The sequence below is a fragment of the Ostrinia furnacalis genome, unplaced genomic scaffold, assembly GCF_004193835.3.
Source record: "Ostrinia furnacalis isolate ACB-3 unplaced genomic scaffold, ASM419383v2 OfSCF0990, whole genome shotgun sequence".
Lineage (NCBI taxonomy): Eukaryota > Metazoa > Arthropoda > Insecta > Lepidoptera > Crambidae > Ostrinia > Ostrinia furnacalis.
In genome coordinates this window covers 81,247-103,365 of record NW_021131229.1, presented here as the reverse complement: position 1 = coordinate 103,365, position 22,119 = coordinate 81,247, and the positions used below count along the sequence as shown (strand labels likewise).

Below are 22,119 nucleotides of genomic sequence, written 5' to 3'. Positions count from 1 at the left end.
CCATTTGCAAATCTAATAAGATGACAATGTTACTGTTCTAAAAAAACTTAGCAAGACATGTCAATATCAAAGATAGTTTTTTACCGAGTAACGCATANAAAAAAGTTGTTCGGAAGGCCGTTCCAGAGCCTAAGATTTTTTGTAAATTCCTCAATACCTCGTCTTCGACTTTTCATTCTTAGAAAGGTGTACTACTTAACTAATAAAATATCTTATTGAAGACGTTCACTTCACACATCTAGGGGGATCGGCGTAGTCTCATTGCCTACTTACATAATTCTTCTAAACAACCTTTTATTGTGCAAGCTCAATGTAGCATTTTTTGCGTCAACGTTTAATTCCACAAGACAAAATAAATTAATATTTTTTCTATGTATCGCATTAATTTTATCTTTGTGCACTGCCATCTATTGTTGAATAGTACTACTAAAGATTTAAGCATGGTTGAAGCGCCATCTATTGGTGGTGGGTCAAACTAATATACAGAAGGCCATCTACCGTACAATACGTGTACCACGTTCTTGCCACTTTATGCTATTTCAGCTGGCAATGCAGATGTACAGCGCCATCTTTATTATTGTTCCGTAAACTAAGTTGTTAATTTAACGTCAAAATCGTCAAAATAGCAAAAAAAAACTTATCACCTGATTTTGTTTATTATTTTGTGTAGGTATTTCTCTACATAATTGTTACGGTAATATGAATTAATATGTTATTAATTTGTTTTTAAGTTTGTGGAAGCAAGCAATGACTGGTAGATCTAGTAGGTGAAAAATTTATTCATCGGGCAAACTTCCCAGCAGCTGGCCACATTCTCGCTGTCTCCGATTCAGCAAGTATGTAAATGTCATTTTTCTAACAAATTTACAAGATTTTTACGCTAGTTAGGGCAAACGATTAGTTTTCCATGTTTTCGGGAGTGCTTTGAACCGTGCGTAGTGAGATCTGGGGCGAAATGCGGTCGTCGGAGGAGCATAACCTCGGCGGAGTCTCACGGGCGTGCATCACGTAACGTCTAGAATGGCCCGATGGTGAGGACCGCAATGGTGCTGAGTACCGAGTGGGCGCAGGTGGAAGTCGTAGAGCTGACCAACGACGGCAACGGGCTCGGGTTCAACCTGGTGGGCGGCAGGAGCACGGGCGTCGTGATCAAGTACGTGCTGCCGGGCGGGATCGCCGAGAAGGACGGCCGGCTGCAGAGCGGCGACCACGTCCTGCAGGTCGGCTCCGTCAACCTGCGCGGCTTCACGTCGGAGCAGGTGGCGGCGGTGCTGCGCCAGGCCGGGCCCGCGGTCCGACTGCTGGTGGCGCGCCCCGCGGACCCCGCCGCGGCCCTGCGGGCTCCGCTCCCGGGCACCGCGCTCGTCCCGACCAAGCTGCTCGCCGACCCCGAGCTGCTCGACCGGCACCTGATCGAGTGCGGCTACGGCGCCGTCTACGACCTCTCCCAGTGCTACACGGACTACATCAACGGCCAAAACGGCGACTCCGAGAACATCGTAGCGGCCGCCGTCAGCGTGGTGGGCGACAACCCTCAGCAGATCCCCGACCACCCCATTGTAGCGGACACCGTCTCCCCGACCATCACCATCACTGTACCTGTAGAGTTGCCTAATTTACCTGAAGTAGAAGTAGTTCATGTGGACCTGAATAAGAATGTGTACGGGCTGGGAATCACTGTAGCCGGTTATGTTTGTGAGAAAGAGGAGCTCTCTGGTATTTTTGTGAAGAGCATAATAGAAGGAAGTAGCGCAGAGCAGAGTGGTAAAATTAAAATAAATGATAGAATAATAGAGGTGGACGGTGTGTCCTTGATAGAGAAGAGTAACCCTCAGGCTGTGGAGATTTTAAGGAATACAGGAATATCTGTTCACCTTGTGTTGGAAAGATACTTAAGAGGTCCAAAGTATGAACACCTTCAGTTAGCTATATTTAATGAGGAGAGACCATCGTCACCCTCTCCATCTACTACGACCCTTACCTGGTTCCCAGTGCCTTCCCAAGCAGAAAATAGTGTCACAGAGATAGAACCTGAGCCTGAATCTAACACTACCATAGACTCAAGTGTCTTAGAGGTGGGAGAATTAGAAGAAACCAACGAACCAACACAAGAGGAATTAGACAGGAGGTTTGATGAAATTTTAGCTGTAAGTGATGAGGAGATAAAGAAGAAATGGGAAACTGAAGTAAATGGTAAAGAGATTATTGTAGGTGAAGTTAGAAAACTAGAAGGCCTTGGCATTAGTTTAGAAGGCACAGTGGACGTTGAAGGAGGCCAGGAAGTGAGGCCTCACCATTACATTAGGTCTGTGCTCCCCGAGGGCCCAGTTGGGCAACAGGGTACATTTTTGGCTGGTGATGAACTTCTAGAAGCGAATGAGTACAGATTACATGGCTTAACACACACAGAAGTTGTCAACATATTGAAACGCCTGCCTAATCGTGTTCGCTTGGTGTGTGCAAGGAGCAGTAGTGAGAGTGGTCCACGACCGCTTATTAATTTAGCTCCAGACAGAGAGGGCTTTGAAGCCAGGAAAATTATATCAGGCAGCCTCAACAACCTGACAACACTTGTGAAAGCTCAATCTGATACTTCAATAAACACATCCAGCACAGCAACTCTGACCAACCACTCTGGTCACTCAAGAAAATCTAGGTCACTTGAGTGTGTATCAGGATTAGCTATGTGGCAGAGCAAGGAGGACATTGTGCAGCTTGTGAAATCAGACCAAGGGCTGGGCTTTTCCATCCTCGACTATCAAGACCCCATAGATCCCAATGGCACTGTGATAGTGGTAAGAAGCTTGGTACCTGGTGGAGTGGCTGAGAAAAATGGCGAGATATCGCCAGGAGACAGAGTGATGTCGGTTAATGGAGTTAGTATTAAGAATGCTACATTAGACCAGGCAGTGCAGGCGCTCAAGGGCGCTCCCAGAGGCACGGTCAAAGTGGGCATAGCCCGGCCCTTGCCTCCACATGACTCCAAGTCTAAAAGCACAACAACATTGAATACTAAACCAAGTTAATTGTAACTCCTTGTGATTACTTAACCTTACTAGTCAAAGTTTGAAGTCATATCTACTTACTTGAACTTAGGATGTGGTACATATCGGAATGCTGGTATTTCCGGTGGAACTGAAATGCTGTCTGGTAGGCAGCACTGTGCAGGTCCTATAGACTAGTCATTGAGGGCATTTTAGTGAGTGCCACAGGGTTTGATATTGCCCACATAACATAGAAAATATCTGCTTTCATAACATGTATAATTAATCACTTTTCTGATTGAATTTTAAAATTTTGATACATGCTAAAACTTTTTTTTACACCACAGTAAATTATAGTGTCTCACTATGTATTCTATGTTATGTGACCAACAATCAACATAAAGCTCACAGTTCAGTACCGAGCTCAATATCTATGATACAATAATATTTTACGCTTTACTAGGTAGATAATATTTTTTACATAAGACACATCATCATGCTCTTTTGTACTGCACACAATTTTAATGCATATTAATAACAAGGTTTTACAATGTCTTGAATTTTCCCTTATATATAATTTGTTTGTCATTAATGTAGTTTCGTATTAATTCAGTAGATTTTTATAAATTCACAATTTCAAGACATTGTAAAATATACTTATGTAATTAATAATTACTTTAAAACTTGTGCATCAAACCTTTTAACGAACATTTAGATCTTTAGCAAATCTAGTTTTAACGTCACTGACCTGTAGATACTAACCTAAGGGAACAATTGTGAATGTAACTTTATGTAAATAATTGAATCATTTTTGAATCTCATTTATTGAGGTATCTGTAAAACGGATTTGAATATGAATTGAGTTCTTGCCATTTGATTTATGTTCCCTATGTATTATATTGTACTTATTGCTATAATGTACCACAGCTTTAACATTTAACATTAAGTTTTTACTCATCTAAAGTGATGATGCCAATTTAATAGTAAACCTCAAATTAATTTAATGTTTATAGATTTTATTATACGTACGAGATTTAATAATGCTTTAAATATCCCACTCACAAATTAACGAAAATGTATACTAATATACATGCTTGATTAAATGGAATATACCTTTTACAATTAGTGAAATGTTTAAGCCTTTATTTGAGTGGGCTATTTTTCAGCTGTATTACAGGCGCCGACTGTGGGATGCCTGATAGGTCATTCTTCATTGATCATTTACCATTTATACCTGTTACATTAATCCCTAGTTATTTAAAACCGCCTTAAAAATATTTGAAAGTAATCCCTCATAAGTCTTTACATTTTAGGAATGTATTCTACCACGCCTTCAGTTCGGGCGGGAAAAATAATTTCGCTTTGAATTGTATGATGAATCTGCATGTCATTTGTATGGGGTTTTAGTAGGGATTAAACCCTTATGTTTATATTCTCCCTTCATTCGTATTAAGTTATTTTTGTTCTGAAAGGCATCAGACTAATGTAAAATGAATCAAAACAGTCGGTGCCGGTAAAAGCTGACTGCACTATTTAGGGAGCACATGTGATATGAGTGTTAAATAACTTTAAATCTGACTAATGTTGTCGTCGAATAGTCATGTCTAATAGAGATTGCAATCCGGATTATTCGAAATTCGAAAATATCTGAAAAATCCGGATTTTGAGGCTATAAAAAAATCCGGATTTTTACTTTGAAATCCGGTTTTTTCGAATATTTTACCCCAAAAATTTTATCATAAAACCATAAACCAAAATATCTATTGAATGCAACATGGATGCAAAACAAGCGAAGTTTTGATTGAACTTCGTCGCACAATAACGCGATATGCCGCATGCGTAAGTGAATTCGCTAGTCGGCTAGTGAGTTTTATACGAGACGCTGATTCTGAAACACCATATCGCTGAGTTTTAAAGAGCAGCTAAATCGGCAAATATCCCTTGCAAGTGTAAGTCATCATCATCATCATCATCTCAGCCATAGGACGTCCACTGCTGAACATAGGTCCCCCCAATGCTTTTCATGTTGCCTGGTTGGTAGCGACCTGCGTCCAGCGCCTTCCTGCTACCTTTATGATGTTATCGGTCCACCTTGTGGGTGGACGTCCCACGCTGCGTTTTCCGGTACGCGGCCTCCACTCTAAATTCAAATTATTTATTGCATGTCACTCCAGAACCTTGCTGCCCCATCGGCCGTCAGTTCTGCGTACTATGTGCCCTGCCCATTGCCACTTAAGCTTGTATCCGTCGGGCTAGTATGTCAGCGACTTTAGTTCGTTTACGGATCTCCTCATTTCTGATTCGATCTCGTAAAGAAACACCGAGCATAGCCCTCTCCATAGCACGCTGTGCAATTTGAGCTTCTGTATAAGGCCTATAGTGAGAGGCCACGTTTCCGAACCATAAGTCATCACTGGTAACACACATTGGTTGTAGACCTTAGTCTTCAGGCACTGAGGTATTTTGGACTAAAAGATGTTGCGTCGTTTCCCAAACGCTGCCCAGCCGAGTTGGATTCGACGATTGACCTCTTTCTCGAAATTGGACCTACTCAGCTGAATCGTTTGTCCGAGGTAGACATACTTGTCAACAATCTCTAGAATTGAGCTCCCAACCGAAACTGGGTAGGGCGCAACATGGACATTGGACATAAGCTTTGTTTTCTCCATATTCATCCGCAGGCCAAGTGTAAGTAGAGATCTTCAACCTCGCCCATCTAGTTCACCCAGCGGATTCGATTTGCTTACATTAATTCATCTCGAAATGTGAATATGAGAATGGGGGTGATTGTGGAGAAATCCTTAAAAGAGTTCTAAACAGGTTGTTGGCTATACCGCCGACCATTTAGCTGGGTTGATGATGGAGTCAAGAGGTGACCATAGGAACTCTTAAACGAAACGGCGGAATCGCATCGAACTTGGGTTCGTTGGATTTGTCTTTTGGAGCAATTTAGTGCTAAATGATGCCCAGGGTCCTGATGATGGATTCGGGAGGTGGCCATAGGAACTCCTAAACGAAACGGTGGAAACTCATCGAATTTGGGTTTGTTGGATTTGTCTTTTCAAGCACTTAAGTGCTAGATGATGTTCAGGGTCCTGATGATGAAGTCAGGAGGTGGCCATAGGAACTCTTAACCGAAACGGCAGAAACTTATAGAGTTTGAGTTCGTTGGATTCGTCTTCCCGAGCACTTTGGTCGTAAATAATGACCAGGGCCCTGAGATTGAAATACAACTTAAAAGTGTAAAATAAAATTATAATAAAAAAATTAGCTCCCCTGGCCTACCTGGAAATCTTTATAGACTTCGGACAGGTCTGCCGTAGTAAGGACAATCTGTTCAGGTGTCAGGTGGGGATTCTTGGATGGATCAAACTTGGAGTGCAAGTGTGGTTTTGTTCCCCAGTCGACGAAGCACATGATGTCGTGCCCTGCGTGCCCAAACAACTGCAAGCAGGAAGATTTAATGAAGGCTACTGACAACGCCACTCTTGTGGCGGAGTTTTGGGCTGACGCTGTGTAGGTTTGTTGTCGACACGACAAGAAGAAGAATAAAAAAAATATTTTATAGGTACAAGCAAGTTTTTATTCTGAAATGCAGTTGTACTAAAACGAAAAAAATAATGCAAAGTTCAAATAATTTCGAAAGCTTGTAGCGCAAACCGAAAAAAAGAGGAGTAAATTCCATGCGCGTTAATAAAATAAAACGCTTTTTTTCAAATACTTACATCTTTTTGAAAAAAACTACGTTTTATTTAAATTAAATTGATGGTTTAAAAAAATTACCCAATATTCGAAAAATCCGGATAATCCGGAATTGTACGTAACACAAATCCGGAAAACCAAATTTGCAATCTCTAATGTCTAATCTCGTTATAATTTTATTGCATTGAAATGGACAAAGTCTATAAATAATAATAATACTCCGCCATGATGCATTTATTTTTAACGATCTCAAAATTTTGAAAGTATTTTAGTCACTTTTCGATCTTCTCAATGCCTTATCTAATATAAATGCAAATATACATTCTAGAGAATATCCTTCGAGACACTGTCTCGGGCAGTATCGAGTAGGGCATGAATATCGGAATCTCGGAATCTCGTAATATCGGAATCTCGGACTGCGAGATCCGATATTTCAATTCCGATATTGAGCGACCCAATATCGTAATATCGGAATCAGATAAAAGTTTTAATTGAGATTTTAAACAAAGCATTTAAACTCTCCACAACCTGCCACAAAGCCCAAAGTACATTATTGGCAAATACCAATGATTTTCTCATGTCTCTCACTATTACTTTTTGTTCCACTGCAAATATTTTAATATCTTTACTATTTATGGTTAATTTAACTTGTTCTAAATCAATTTTAGCATTTGCCATACGTACTTGGTCAACAAAGAACGACATCTCAACTCCCTTTCATACATTAATTTTACTTTTATGGACCGTCAGTTCTGCGTACTATGTGCCCTGCCCATTGCCACTTCAGCTTGCTAATCCGTCGGGCTATATCAGCGACCTTAGTTAGTTTACGGAGCTCCTCATTTCTGATTAGATCTCGTAAAGAAACACCAAGCTTATCCCTCTTGTTACCTTAACACGTTGTGCGGGTTGTGCCCTATATTCAAAGGCCACGTTTTCGAGCCGTATATCATCACTGGTAACACACACTAATTGAAGACTTTCGTCTTCGTATTCGACGATTTACCTCTTTCTCGAAATTGCATCTAACTATCTAGCTGATCGTTTGTCCGAGATAGACATACTTACTTGTCAACAATCTCGAGAATCGAGCTCCTAACCGAAACTGGGTAAGGAGCAACATGGGCATTCGACATAAGCTTCGTTTTTTCCATATTCATCCGAAGGCCTACCTGTTGGGAAACTCGATTAAGGTCTTCGAGCTTTGTGATAAGGTCTTCCAACGGCTCTGCCTTAGTACGCAAAACAGACGGACGAAGAGGCAGCAAGGTTCTGAAGTGGAGGTCACGTACCGGAAAGCGCAGCGTAGGACAAGGTGGACCGACGACCTCATAAAGGTAGCAGGAAGGCGCTGGATGCAGGCCGCCACCAACCGGCTATTGTGAAAATCAGCATCGGAGCATGTGTTCAGCAGTGGACATCCTATGGCTGACATGATGATGATGATGGCTCGTGGTTTTGTGAGTTGTACATCGATAATATAATCAAAAAGGAACAAATTACAAGCATATTCAAGATTTTTACCACTCTCTACAATTTTTGTAACACGTGATTTGAATGACTCTAAAATTCGTTCCGCCAACATAAAACAGGGTAATATAATGAAGGAGTAAAAGTTTGTTTGATACCTGTGATTTTATAAAAACACTTTAATTATTTGCTAGTCCATTTAGGCTCATTTTCAGTAACCATTCATTATCAGGTGATCCGTCTGCTCGTTTGCCTCTTGTCACATAAAAAACCAAATGCAATGGATGCCCATAACGTAAAAATATAACCAAATATTAATTTTATAGCACATTAACTCAATTCCGATATTAATATCGGAATTCCGATATTGAGATCTAATATCGGAATCCAATATCGGAATTGAAAACCTTCCGATATTACATGCCCTAGTATCGAGTGAAAACTAATATTTAATTCGATATCAGAATTTCGTGTCTCGGAAGTCTCAGGGGAGACTGGATCCGCCGCCACTTATACTCGAGTCTCTTGTTTATACAAAATAAATGGGACTTGTTATTGGGGCATCAATTTCGACCTCGTGCCGATTTATAAGCGCTGCTTTTTATTGATTCCTGATCTTCGAAGCAAAAGCTTGCTATTTAAAATTAAATCCAACATGAAATAACTCTGCGAATTTGCGGTTGTAACTTAGATATACTTAGATTTAAATCTCACGTCACCGATATCTTCCCAACCACCGCACTCCTTGGCACCACCTAAAGATGGCCGTTGTGTTCAAGGGAGCACGCGTAGTAAATACAGCGTGATTCTCTGCAAACAGCGGTCCTAAATGTATAGTTCACGTCATAGCGATAGTATTTCCAATTGTGAATAATGTACATGTTAAATCCTGGCATTGATTAATCACATGCAATATCTATTTGTATCTGAAAGCTTTATTTTTACAAATACGAATGTACAAAATATTATATTATATTTTACTGGTTGTTTTGCTTGAATGTTTAACAATTGTTTGTATTTTAAGCATTTGTATTATGTTTGTACTTAATAGTTATGTTCATGTAATGAAAGTAATTATATTTTCTACTAAATGTGTTGATTTTAAGAGATTTTTTATTGTGATAAAGCCACAGCTAAGTTTGTATTTATCTAATCAGTTTCATTTGCAAAATGTAACTAAAGTACAATTAATAACTTTACTCGCATTTTCTTCTTGTTTCGCTTCAGCCATACATTACACATTTCTGAACATATTTCCGTACCAGATAGAGATGTATGTGTAATAAAATTTTATATTTTTGTATTCGAATAAGCCTTCTAGGACGCCAATATAAAAGAACCTTTACACGTAATTTGAAAAGAGAAGTGTCGTAAAATACGTATTATTGCGTGACATCGCTACGTGATCACGCTGTATATACCTAGCAGTTTTTACATTGGCGTTCTTGGAAACAATATCCCATAGTCGAGTTAGCAGATCAATATTGAAATATGTTACTAAGAATCTTCCGTTCAGGCAGACTGAAATAGTTCATAGTAAATGTTCCGTTAAATGTTGAGAGTATGTGATGGCGCAGATCAGTTCTTATAATTTGCCGATAGTGAGTTAAGCTTCATGTTCCTATTAAAGTAAATATTATACCAGTTAAGCCCTTGATAGAAAGGAAAAGTGAGATTAATCCTTTATTAATATTTTTTTTATGCAAGACAAGGTATTTGACCGCAATCGCACCTGGTGTTAATTTATTGCAATATTCAAAATGATCAGTCGGAAACTGCTTGCCATACCCGTGCCATACTTGTCTTTGGGAAAATGTTGAAAATATCTCTATAGTAAGTATAGTCAGCGTCAAATAGTTAGAATCGTTCACCCAAAGAAGCCAATAAATTGGAATAAAGTTGTGTGGTCAACTCTTTGGCCACTTTGGATGTCACGAAAGTATTTGACTCTGACATACAGAACCATGTTTTCCTGTGTAATTACTTGAAACATCTACAAATCACATTAAACATAAGTTTTTTTAATTTTAGTAACACGTAAACCTGTTTTTAAAAGCTCTTTCTGTCAAGGGTTAAAAACCGTTAATTTTCAGATAATTTCAACTCGAGCAGTTGGAAATAAATTAATATCTCGGCCATCACATATTCCTTACACCCGTGAAGTGTGATCGTGTTTAGTTGGCGCACTGTAAGATACGTGACATACGACACCACAACTTAGCCTTACACTCGAATGTAAGTTAAACGAAAATAATATAAAAATAAGGAAAATGTTCTGTTGTTTTCTTTCCTAAAACCATTCATGGCGAAACGGTAGCGTCTTTAGAGTAGTACTTATTTACCATCAAAGTTTCTAGAGCTACAATGAGACCGAACATGTAGGTATTGTCACGGTAATACTATCTATACAGTATTCCAACTCGGCCATATTTTTGAAATAAATGTCAACAGTCGCGCGGTACGTCACAGTATGACAACATGCAATAGGGCTGCCCACCTACAGTACCCACTTTAATTACATCTGCCTACTTAGAATTTCTATCTAGTTTTGTGATTGTATTTTTTTATTTAGTTAGACAAACAAAATACTTTGTAAATGGAATAGGTTAAAATAATGATAATGATCTTTTACGTTAATTTCGGGCGAGCGAAGTCGTGGGCAAAAGCTGGTTTAATGCAATATAATTTTCATTTCAAATCAAACTGACTGAAAATGACAATTTGACTAGTTTTTGACCAATTTGACCGTAAATGACGGTCAGTCAAATTCAATCACTTTTGTCATTTTTAACACTTGGCCACCGACGTCCATTCGGCACATTCGCGACACCCCCGACTTTTGCATACCGAGCGCATACCGAGATTTGAATTTCGAAAGAAAGTGCTCGTTTCGTCTGTTTATATGAAGTTACAATACTGTATGATATTATTACCGTGGTATTGTTAACATTTTCCGTGACAGTGAACTGCTATAGCAGTCATAACAATGAAACTTCTATCGGTGTCTGGGTTACTGTCCGGGAAAGTGATTGTTAATTGTGTCTTCAAGCTCGTCTCTATTCATTTGACTGTAGGCCAAACCAAAATTTAATGTCCATTAATTATCTTGTTAATTGGAATTAATAGACTCAACTGAGCATTTGTTCGAGTGATGTCCCTGGTTCTACCTTTAGAATAATCGTTTACAGTTCCTAACTTTAGGAACACGTGCACGCTAGCCGCTAGGCCAATATCAAAACGTTTTTCGTGGAAACCGATCGGTTTTCACGCTCGAAGTAGCACGCGATTAAATGATTCCCTTTGAAACAGATACGATAAACATTTGCGACAAAGACGCAAACGTTTCCTCGAAAATGCCTATTTCCCGGATTCATTATTCAATCGGTTTAAATATTGACGAGCTATTTTAGGGATGGAGTAGTAGCACAGAATAAGTAATANACGGAAGTCCCTTTGTTAGCTCATGTATTTCAGCAGTTCTATTTTGCACAAAGGTTTTTTGTAAGTTTGGAGACATGTGTAACCACCCTAACACTATCGTTGAATCGGTCCAAAATATTATGTTATCAAAGTGACAATGAAGAGATGTACGTACTTTGTCGTAAAGCCTTGCACCCAGTAAAGCACCACATAGCTCGAGCCTAGGTATGCTAACTGGCTTGATGGGTGCGACCTTGCCCTTAGAAAATAACAATCTAACCGTGATGCCCTGCTGTGTTATTGTACGTACGTAAATACAAGCGCCATACGCAGTCTGCGATGCATCGGTAAAGATGTGTAATTCTATACGTATAGCGTCGCTAGCTATAGCCTGGCGTGGTATGCGTATTGTATTGAGCGCAGACAAGCCATTCACGAAACGATTCCATGCGCGCACGACGTCACTCGGGACCTCATCGTCCCAGTCCAATTGTAATAACCAAAGTCGTTGTAATAAAACCTTAACCATTACTATAGTTGGACTCAACAATCCCAGGGGATCAAATATCTGTGACACATGTGATAAAATAGTACGCTTAGNGCAGATGCAGCAGATGTCAACGGATTTAAAACTGGAGTTCATGTGACTCCTTGTAGACTTGAGTGTCTAGAGCGTCCCTTCCTCCACCATGCGTAAAACTTTTTACAAAAATACTGTCTAAGGTCTGTAGTAAAAGTCTAAGCTGCGAGATATAGTTCCAAAATACTGGACTGTCCTGTCGATGACATTGACAGTGGGGCGCCACCGTCAATATCGGATCGCTGGTTCAGATTTTTGCCATGTTGGAAACCATATAGTTGAACGATGGTAGCGCCCCCCTGTCATTGAGTTTGGCGGGACAGTTCAGCGTGGGTCATCTATAGAAGAATCTTTTAGTCAAAAAGATGACAGATGCAGCATATATCAACGGATTTAAGACTGGACTGGCACCACCTTGCAATGTCATCCTCTCATTGTTATATGTAATGTAAATTATTTTTAAAATATATTTCAAAAATAAAATGTTCGCTTTATTATTTTAATAACACTAGTTTACAAGGTTTTTTACCCAGAGATGAAACTGATAGGTATCGGTAGAGTTATTAACCCTTACTTAAAAACTGAACTTAGAAAAAATTTAGGACGTCATATTTTGTAAATATTGATTATATAAATTTTTATCATTTTTTTAAATGTATCTCTAAAAACAATCAAAAATGAGTCGTGTTACTCCTTCTTTTATACTGATTAGTATCAGTTTCCCTTATTATGGACCTGCAGCAATCCGCTAACATATTTTTATCCCAAATTCCTTGAAATATTTCCTCAAAAACCTTCAAATCCTGGTGAAAACTTTTGCCATGCTCAACACTCACGCTTCCCAGGTGCTCAAGAAAAAAATCCAGGTGATGATGTAAAAAATGAATTTTTAACGACTTATTCACACCCATTCTTTGGTAATTCCTCAATAATTTGGAAATTATTTCTGCATAATTCTCAGATAAAATAGTTTTCCAGGAAACTTTTCACTACTGCTTTAAATTAATACCAAGCATCTTTCCCTTGCTGGAATTGCTGGGTAATGACGGATAAAGAACTCCTTCAGATTGTAGCACAGGTTTTGTGACTGATGCAACATCAGGATATTGTATGTTCTTGGTGTTTGTTGTTAAAACCTGTAGTTTTAGTGAGGCAGAAGTAACAGTCATTAGTTTGATTTGTTGGTTCTCTCCATGACATTGGGGTGCCGAATCGTATATGTTTTCTTTTTCCTGCAGCCTAGTACAATAATATACTTCTCAAATTTTCGTACACTACACCAGGAACACATTTTTTATCAGGTTTGCTACCGAGATATGAAAGTAATAGAAATAGGCCCGTTTTACGGCCTTAGTGACTGGTCTTTTCTTTTTTGACAATATTATTTGACCACAAACTCAGCAAAAGTTATTTGGGCTTAATTTACACTACCTTGGTGATATTTTAAAACAAGTGAAAATGTATAAATAATACTTAAACGCAATTAAAATAAAGTAGAAACTCCGACACGTCTAACAAGACAGCTTACTTAGGTTAATGTGGATATCTCAAAAACTTGACGTGATAAAAATATGAGACATATATTTTTGTAATAAGGGGACTGGTAGAAAACACATCCAATATAAATTATCTTTGGGTAAAAGAAAAACTTTTTTTTTGTAAACTAGTGNATCATACTAAAACGCAAGCCAGCGTCCTGACGGGCGAGCGCGTGACACTCGACTGATATAATACCCGCCGGCGGGGCGCTTCGCTGTAGGTAATTATCGGATGTACCACGCTGAGTGAGCCAGGCCTGGTAGTAGGTACGGACGACAGAACATCAAAACACAGGCGTCTTATTTCGTAGAAATACAGGCTATTTTGCGACTATTACAGTCTGTTGTGCTGGCTGTATTACTTCGCAACCGCCATCGATCTAAAAGTTGGTGGGCGATAAGGCGAACAATCCGAAACATCTCGAAGGCCGACAGCCGTCAAACTTTCCGCGGGGATCGAGATTAAAGTGCGGGGTAATCGCGGATAAGCGTTTTTGATGATTGATTTTTCTTTGTTCCGGAATTAGACAAAAGAAAATTTTGTAATCAGTTCATAGGTAATAAAATTAGGGTCATTTGACTTGAAAGATGATGGATGATGACGATGGTTTTTTTTTGTCTGGTCCGTGAGCACGTAGAATCCCGTCCAATGGGGTTACCTACGCCATATCGAATGACAAATGATCGAAAATCAAAATATCGAATACGTTTCATCGAACGATCAAAATATCGAACGATCAAAATATCGAATGCTCAAAATATCGAACGTTCAGAATATCGAACCATCAAAATATCGAACGATCAAAATATCGAACGATCAAAATATCGAAAGTCGATATAGACGTTTTATTAAATTTCATCATGCATCATTTCTTCAAGTTTATAAATTTTGAGAAATAATGTCCGTGGGGACCTATTATAAGCCTAGCCTGTCCCAAAAAGGAAAGTTCAGAAATGATGCGTGATGAAATTTAATAAAAACGTCTATATCGACTTTCGATATTTTGATCGTTCGATATTTTGATGGTTCGATATTCTGAACGTTCGATATTTTGATCGTTCGATGAAACGTATTCGATATTTTGATTTTCGATCATTTGTCATTCGATATGGCGTAGGTAACCCCGTCCAATGACCCCAAGCTATGTCGCTGGCGACTGTGCGACGCGCGCCCGCAGTGAGTGTGCGAGCGCGACAGCAACATAATTACGTGCGAGCGACAAGGATGGGCAGCTTGGGGTCATTGGACGGGATTCTACGTGCTCACGGACCAGGCTTTCGTTTTTAAAGAAATTTAAAATTACAAGTTCGTCAACTGACTCAAAAAATAAATACATTTAAAATTACAAGTTCGTCAACTGACTCAAAAAATAAATACAAATTTAACGTAGGTAACATTTCATTTCTTTGCCCTATACAACAGTAGTCTTGCTTTGCCCTACAATTCGATCGATCGTAGTTATCCCTATGATTAAATTTTCCTTTTAAATAAGCTGAATTCTCTCTTATTTTGGCATTCGTTTCAAATATTCGCGATGTAAACAATGTGTAAAGTGGCGAGTGTCGTCCGCAGGCATGTGGGTGCCCAACCTGCCGGTGACGATCATCAGCGCCGTGGCGGCCAGCGCGGGCGCAGCTTGCATTTACAAGTGAGTACTTTTTGATAAGTATGTCTAAGATACTGACAAAAACCCCTTTCTTTGATTGTAGGTGTTTTTTTTTTTCAAATAAGGTAGCTGCAACGAGGTCTTTTCAGCTATGTCCGAGCGAGAACCCCTTTGCTACAACACCGTAAACCCTCACTTTTTAGAAAGGGCTTCTTATTTATCATCTTGGATTCGTGCCTACATCCAATCCAATGTCTTTGAATCTTTTAGATAGAGTTGACTTGACCTAACTGCTCTATTAACAGCGGAACAGCGCTTTTGAGTTAAGAGTTTCCAAATTACCGCATACCTACTACGCTGTAAAAATGTGGAAAAATAAGCTTAAATCTTCTTTCAATGGCTTGGACCATCGCCACTATGAAGCAGGAGTCTAAAATTAATCACTCAATCGTATCCGTTCCTCAGAGACTTCCACGGCGGCCCGCCCTACGACCGCGACGTGCGAGCTGACGGGAAGACGGTGGTGATAACTGGCGCCAACTCCGGCATCGGGAAAGAAGCGGCCTGGGAGTTCGCCAATAGGGGCGCCAAGGTATGTACAAATACTATTCGCACCTCATTCCTTAGATACTTCTACGGCGGCCCGCCCTACGACCGCGACGTGCGAGCTGACGGCAAGACGGTGGTGATAACTGGCGCCAACTCCGGCATCGGGAAGGAGGCGGCCTGGGAGTTCGCTAACAGGGGCGCCAAGGTATTATACAAATAGCCATATTTATCTTGGCCTTAGGCCTTCGCTAAGGCTGGTTTTAGTGTCACGCGGACTGTCAGTGCGGATCGCTCCGCACAGCCGATCTGTGTGAACTGCTAGGGAGCGAGCGGTTCCTCCGGACCGCATTACTCTAAAACGCTCCCTAGAAGTTCATACAGATTGGACGTGCGGAGCGGGTCCGCACAGCGGGACGGTCCGCGTGACACTAAAACCAGCCTAAAACTGGAGCGGGCATCCGCACGCATGTCTTCATTGAAAAATAGTTATTGAGCAGCGCATGCGTGTCACTTATTTCTTCCACACGCGCGGTGAGTGGCAGGCGTGCATTTCCGTGCATCAATAGGCTAGGTTAGATACCCGCCACATATCCCCGCTTCGTGCACCTACGGAAGTTTTGTCCTGACAATCTCTGAAGTACCCATACTATAAAAGTTTAACCAGGCTTTTTTCCTTCTTTGGCTCTCGCAGATTGCGATTTAACCAGGTTCATTCGTGCCATTTCCAGGTGTTCATGGCATGTCGTGACATGGAGAAGTGCGAAGCGGCGCGTCGCGAGATCGTGACGGAGACCAGGAATAAATACGTGTACTGCCGGCCCTGCGACCTGGCCAGCACCGCTTCCATCCGCCAGTTTGTGGAGAGGTGAGTCCAGTCATATCTATAATACCGGTTTTATCTAAAATCAGCGTCGTAGTCCACATCTTAAGAATATTAACCACAGTGCCCTAAATGGCATCCATTTTGTTGTTACCTTTTTTTACACATCTTTTTTATTTTAGATTTTTTTTTCGCATTGCAAAATATATGTTAAATAATGTAACCATAATCAAAAAGTACGCAACATGATTGCAACTACATACGATCTCGTTCGCCCCACTACACCAATGACGTAGTTGTAGCTTGGAGGGGAGGGCACTTCCCGTAGTCATTCCGCTATTGACTGTCGAACAGTACGGACGTCTAAGGAGAAACTGGTCTATTGTGTATAAAATTAATAAGCCATTCTTTAATTAAAATAAATTTAAATGTGAGTGTTATGTTTGCAATAATTAAACGAAAATCCACCCATTGAAGTTGTTTGACTCGAATGTTATACCGAAGAATTAGTTGGACGTTCGAAGCTTCGACTCTTTCTACGAGTATTACCCGTGTCGTACGTGCGTGTCGTAAAGACTTCTTACGCAATGAGGGCTATCGTTTTAGCGCTCACCAGTTAGCGCCACTGTAGAGTAAGGTCCTGTCACTTGCTAGTAGCGAAGACAGTGGCACCAACTGGTGAGTGCTAAAGTGGTAGGAGGACTATCGCATTTGCATTCATCAAGATGGCGCCACTGTAGAGTAGGGTCCTGTCAATCGCCAGGGGAGCCAACTGTTAAGTATAAAAACGATAGCCCTCATTAAAATTTTATTGTCCTTCAAATCGGGGCACTGACATAGAGGCCATCTCATCAGACCTACCTCTTGCCGCAGGTTCAAATCGGAGGAGCCACACATCCACGTGTTAGTGAACAACGCGGGCGTGATGGAGCCTCCAACACGCGTGACCCGCGACGGCTTCGAGACGCAGTTAGGAGTCAACCACATGGGGCACTTCTTGCTGACTAATCTGCTATTGGATACACTCAAGGTAAGGCAACAACGGCTTTGAACTTAAGTATGATTATGTCACTCCAGTGGCAGGCCCTGTATCAAAATTTGTTGGCCTTTCATCTGAAAAAAGTCTTTGTAAACAGGGCATTTCAAACAGAGGTCCTTTAAAAGAAGTGATTGCAGGCAGACCTCTGGTACTTTAACCTTGCGGTTTACCAGTTAACTCTTTCTACCAGTGAACCCCGTATCATTGATGCAGTATTAAATACGCCCGTGTTTCACTCATAAGCGGCTAAGATAGTAGCGCTAACTTTTGAGCGCTGTGGAGATAGGACTGTCGCATGTAGTAAGTTGGCGCCACTGTCGTGACGGGCCTGTAGCTCGCCAAAAGCACCAACTAGTCAACATAATGTTTGCAACGCTTTCGTAAATGTTTGCTTTATTATAGGTTACTTACTTCTTAGATAAAGAAGTAAGTCCCCAACCCTTCTGGCCATTGGGAGTATAGTCCAAATCCTCCATTTGCCTCTGGTAAATTAGTCCTGCTTCTACAGAGACTTATGCCCGTTTTCACCATCAATCCCTAATTTTTGAGTAACCCCTATTAAAACAAAATTCCTGTTATGTGTTACCATAGGGGTCACTTAAAAATTAGGGATTGATGGTGAAAATGGGCATTAATGACCTGGATCTCTTTTCCGCAGGCGTCAGTCCCGAGCCGCGTGGTGGTGGTATCATCAAGCGCGCACTACAATGGCCACATTCTCAAAGAGGATCTCAATATGACGCGCAACTACGACGCGCGCGCGGCTTACGCGCAGAGCAAGCTCGCGAATGTTCTGTTCGCGAGGGAACTTGCCAAGAACACGCTCGGTATGACTAATAATAATCTTGTTGATAGTAACAAGCTGGTAGAGAATGACTTATGGCATTAAGCTCGCCTTTTTGTACGGAACATTGTTATGTGTGTGCAATAAAGTCTTTAAATAAATAAATAAATAACATCTAGCAACAGTTTGCGCAAAATTTCATTGCGAATCTTTTTTTTTTACACGTTTGGTAGAATTATAAATAAATTAATAATATAATAAATATCCTTGGACATTTTACACTGCGCTTCTAGTCCCAAACTAAGCAAAGCTTGTACTATGGGTACTAGAAAACGGATATAAACATACTTAAATCCTTTTTTTTTGTAAATACATACTTATTATACATAGAAAACAACCAGTCCAATACCACAGAATAATAATAAGTACTACGTAAAACAAATATGTTCGTTCATGCACACAAATATTTGTACTGTGCGGGAACTACAACACTACCTCCGGAATAGTAGTCCGTTTCGAACCACTACACCAAACGGCTGAATCTATAACATATAATAACAAACGGACTTATTCAATAATTTCTTGTCTGCCCAATTTATGCACAATATACAACATGACATTTATGGACCCTTAGAAGATACTAACCACTGGTTCCAATTCCTCAGACGCGGGCATATCCGTCATAGCCGTGGACCCGGGCCTGACGGACACGGCGCTGACACGCCACCTGCCCATGACCAGGAGCCTGACGCGCTACCTGGTGTACCCGGTGTTCTGGCCCGTCATGAAGACGCCCAAGATCGGTGCACAGGTCATCCTGCACGCTGCACTGGATCCAAAGCTGAGGAGATGCGCAGGAGACTACTATGTGTAAGTTGATTTAAGGCCCACAACACACATGCTACTAGTCGCTGGTCTGCGAGCACGTAGAATTTTGTCCAATGACCCCGAGCTCGCGTATAGTGAGGGCTATCGTTTTTATACTTAACAGTTGGCACCCCTGGCGATTGACAGGACCTTACTCTACAGTGGCGCCATCTTGATGAGTGCAAATGCGATAGTCCTCCTACCACTTTAGCGCTCACCAGTTGGTGCCACTGTCTTCGCTACTAGCAACTGACAGGACCTTACTCTACAGTGGCGCTAACTGGTGAGCGCTAAAACGATAGCCCTCATTATATTGCTGTCGCGACTGTGCGACGGGCGCCCGCAGTGAGTGTGCGAGCGCGACAGCAACATAATTACGCGCGAGCGATAAGTATAGGTAGCTTGGGGTCATTAGACAAAATTCTACGTGCTCACAGACCGGGCTTTAGCACCGGTGATTTAGTTGCTTTTTAGAAGTTGAATGCAGCGACCACACAGTACACTTAAAAACGCCAAACGCGACGGTTGAGTTCCTTTTAGGATGCCTGGTCGCATCGATTTGGCATTTACGTCTACCTAACTAACCATCAAGAAGAGAGCGTATCTACACCTTAAAGGCCGGCAACGCACTTGTTACGCCCCTGGGACTGCGGGTGTCTATGGGCGACGGTAATTACTTACCATCAGGTGATCCGACTGCCCCTTTGCTTTGTCACATAAAAAAAAACCTGTCCGTCAGCCGAGTGTGGCCGATCCAACATCGAAGCAGTCGCTAAAACGATTTGATATTGCGATCGAACCGCAAAGTCACCAAAACGTGATTCAGCATCGATGCAGTCTCAAAATCGCCAAGCCGATGCTAAAAGTTGCATATCTGCTGTGGCCCCCAACAAAGCATGAACTAATTTCTAGAAGTGCATAAGGTAACCAATTTTTTTCACTATTCAATCTTTACTTTCATGGTGTCCTATCGTTACAGAGACATGAAGCCAGTGGAGCCTTCGAAGGAGGCGCAGGACTTCGAGTTATCTCTCTGGCTGTGGCGCGTCAGCGAGAAGTGGACGCGCCTGCGCAAGCAGCCTGCGCAACCCGCCGCCGCGTGAGCTTGATCTTGAGACTCGACTTATCTTGTGAGATCCACGATTTTTCTTTTTCTTTTTTTATGGCTTTGGTAACCTCGATTTTGCCAATGTCAGAAGTGCTCAAAATGTTAACATTGGCACACAATAACTCAGCATTAGACTTTCACAGCTACACGACTGAAAGATAACTTCTATTAATTAAAAATAACTTTGGTACATTATTTGGTATAGATAGATGAACTGATGAACTACACTGAATACCACCCGTGACATTGACAGGAAGGCGCCACATTTACTGCCGGGTCCGGGTTACTATTTTCTATCTTTGCTATTTGACGTTTAAAAATCGTTCGTCTTTAGTTAATTTTCTCACATGCTCAAAATTTTTTTACATGCATGATGTAAGATTATGTAGAATAACTGTCAGCCTCTTCATAATAACTTTTTTGTAGATCACTGTTTTAAGTGATCTTAGATCAACGTGGTATCTTCGTCGGATCAACGAAGTAAAAATTATCGAGTCTCAGGTTAAAACTATTAGATTATTTAAATTAAATGCGACTGTCTGATGGAGCAAGTGGTGTTGAACAAAGTTGGTTTCGTTCTAGATATAAGCATTTGTGTGCATTTATTTAGTTGTTGTTAGTTATTTAATAAAAAATAAAACAAAAATTTATTAATAATATAAAATTTATTTTCATGTAAATTCTTATCCTAACTTACTCTAATAACTTAAAAACTATATTCACAAATAGTGTCATTTTCCGTCACGTGACTTGCTTAAGAAATTTTTTCTTCAAGTCAATGCGTATGACCACGATTTTTGAGGATTTTGTCAGTCTAAAGCCGCATTAAGCATAATTTCTCTCACGTCATCATAATACTATAAACCTAAAACCTTTACAAACTTTACAATGAAGCCTTTTGAATAAAAAAGCATAGTTCGTAAAGAAAAACAAAATATACAATAGTCTGTCGCCAGGCCACGCCCACTTTTACACATTCTACTCTCTTCTGGTTATAGCAGCACTATTACAATTAATACATAATATCTGTGTTTTACCATCGAAAGGTGGTACTCCACCCAATGAAAGTTTACAGCACCAATAAATCGAAGCTTCTATCACCCTTTTAAAAAATATTTTGATATTTTTTCAGTCTATTTTATTTACAAATCGCACTTATGCGGCCGTTTTATTATCACTGTCCCTATTGATGGATGATGGATTCCGATACGCCCTCGATTATTTATAACTATGACTATGATGTGGTCGCACGCCCGTAGTAGGCCGTGTCGAATAGTCCCACGTGCGGCTCTCCCAGATAAGACGAGCGGTCTCACAGTAGCGTGTGTCACTCCCATATAGACGGATACCATCCGGAGTACCTCCGGTCTATCAGTAACGAGTGTGGCTCGCTCCTAGATAGAGGGCAGTGGAACAGTAGCGGGCATGGCGCGAGCGCGCGGCTTGTCGTCCTAGTAAGCCGCGTTGAATAGTAGCGGGCGTAACGCACTCGCAAATAGAGGGGCCACCGCGTCATGCGTGCTGCATGGAACAGTGGGGGGCGTGGCTCACTCCCGATAGGGGGCGGTCCGATTTGCGCGTGTGCTACTCCCCTGTAGACGGATGATGCTAAGTATCATTCCCATATAGACGGATGGTACTCCGGCCGGTC

General features: G+C 40.9%; 2 protein-coding genes across 2 annotated transcripts; both read left to right on the top strand.

The window, feature by feature from the left end:
• The first annotated feature begins 665 nt into the window (after positions 1 to 665).
• Positions 666 to 21,574, top strand: LOC114350825 (retinol dehydrogenase 13). Its single transcript, XM_028301768.1, has 8 exons — positions 666 to 836; positions 15,268 to 15,343; positions 15,767 to 15,893; positions 16,579 to 16,715; positions 17,544 to 17,700; positions 18,368 to 18,536; positions 19,159 to 19,363; positions 20,340 to 21,574. Exons 2-8 carry the CDS (start codon positions 15,270 to 15,272, stop codon positions 20,461 to 20,463), a joined length of 993 nt encoding a protein of 330 aa, XP_028157569.1. The 5' UTR covers positions 666 to 836; positions 15,268 to 15,269; the 3' UTR covers positions 20,464 to 21,574.
• LOC114350824 (patj homolog) lies at positions 836 to 4,586 on the top strand. The gene has a single exon (XM_028301766.1). The coding sequence runs from the start codon at positions 1,029 to 1,031 to the stop codon at positions 3,024 to 3,026; it is 1,998 nt and encodes a 665-aa protein (XP_028157567.1). The 5' UTR covers positions 836 to 1,028; the 3' UTR covers positions 3,027 to 4,586.
• Positions 21,575 to 22,119: the final 545 nt, after the last annotated feature.

Coding starts and splice junctions, on each gene's coding strand:
- LOC114350824 (XM_028301766.1), top strand. CDS start 1,029: ATGGTGAGGACCGCAATGGTGCTGAGTACCGAGTGGGCGCAGGTGGAA.
- LOC114350825 (XM_028301768.1), top strand. CDS start 15,270: ATGTGGGTGCCCAACCTGCCGGTGACGATCATCAGCGCCGTGGCGGCC. Junction 16,716..17,543: donor ATCCGCCAGTTTGTGGAGAG/GTGAGTCCAGTC, acceptor CTCTTGCCGCAG/GTTCAAATCGGAGGAGCCAC. Junction 18,537..19,158: donor ACTTGCCAAGAACACGCTCG/GTATGACTAATA, acceptor CCAATTCCTCAG/ACGCGGGCATATCCGTCATA.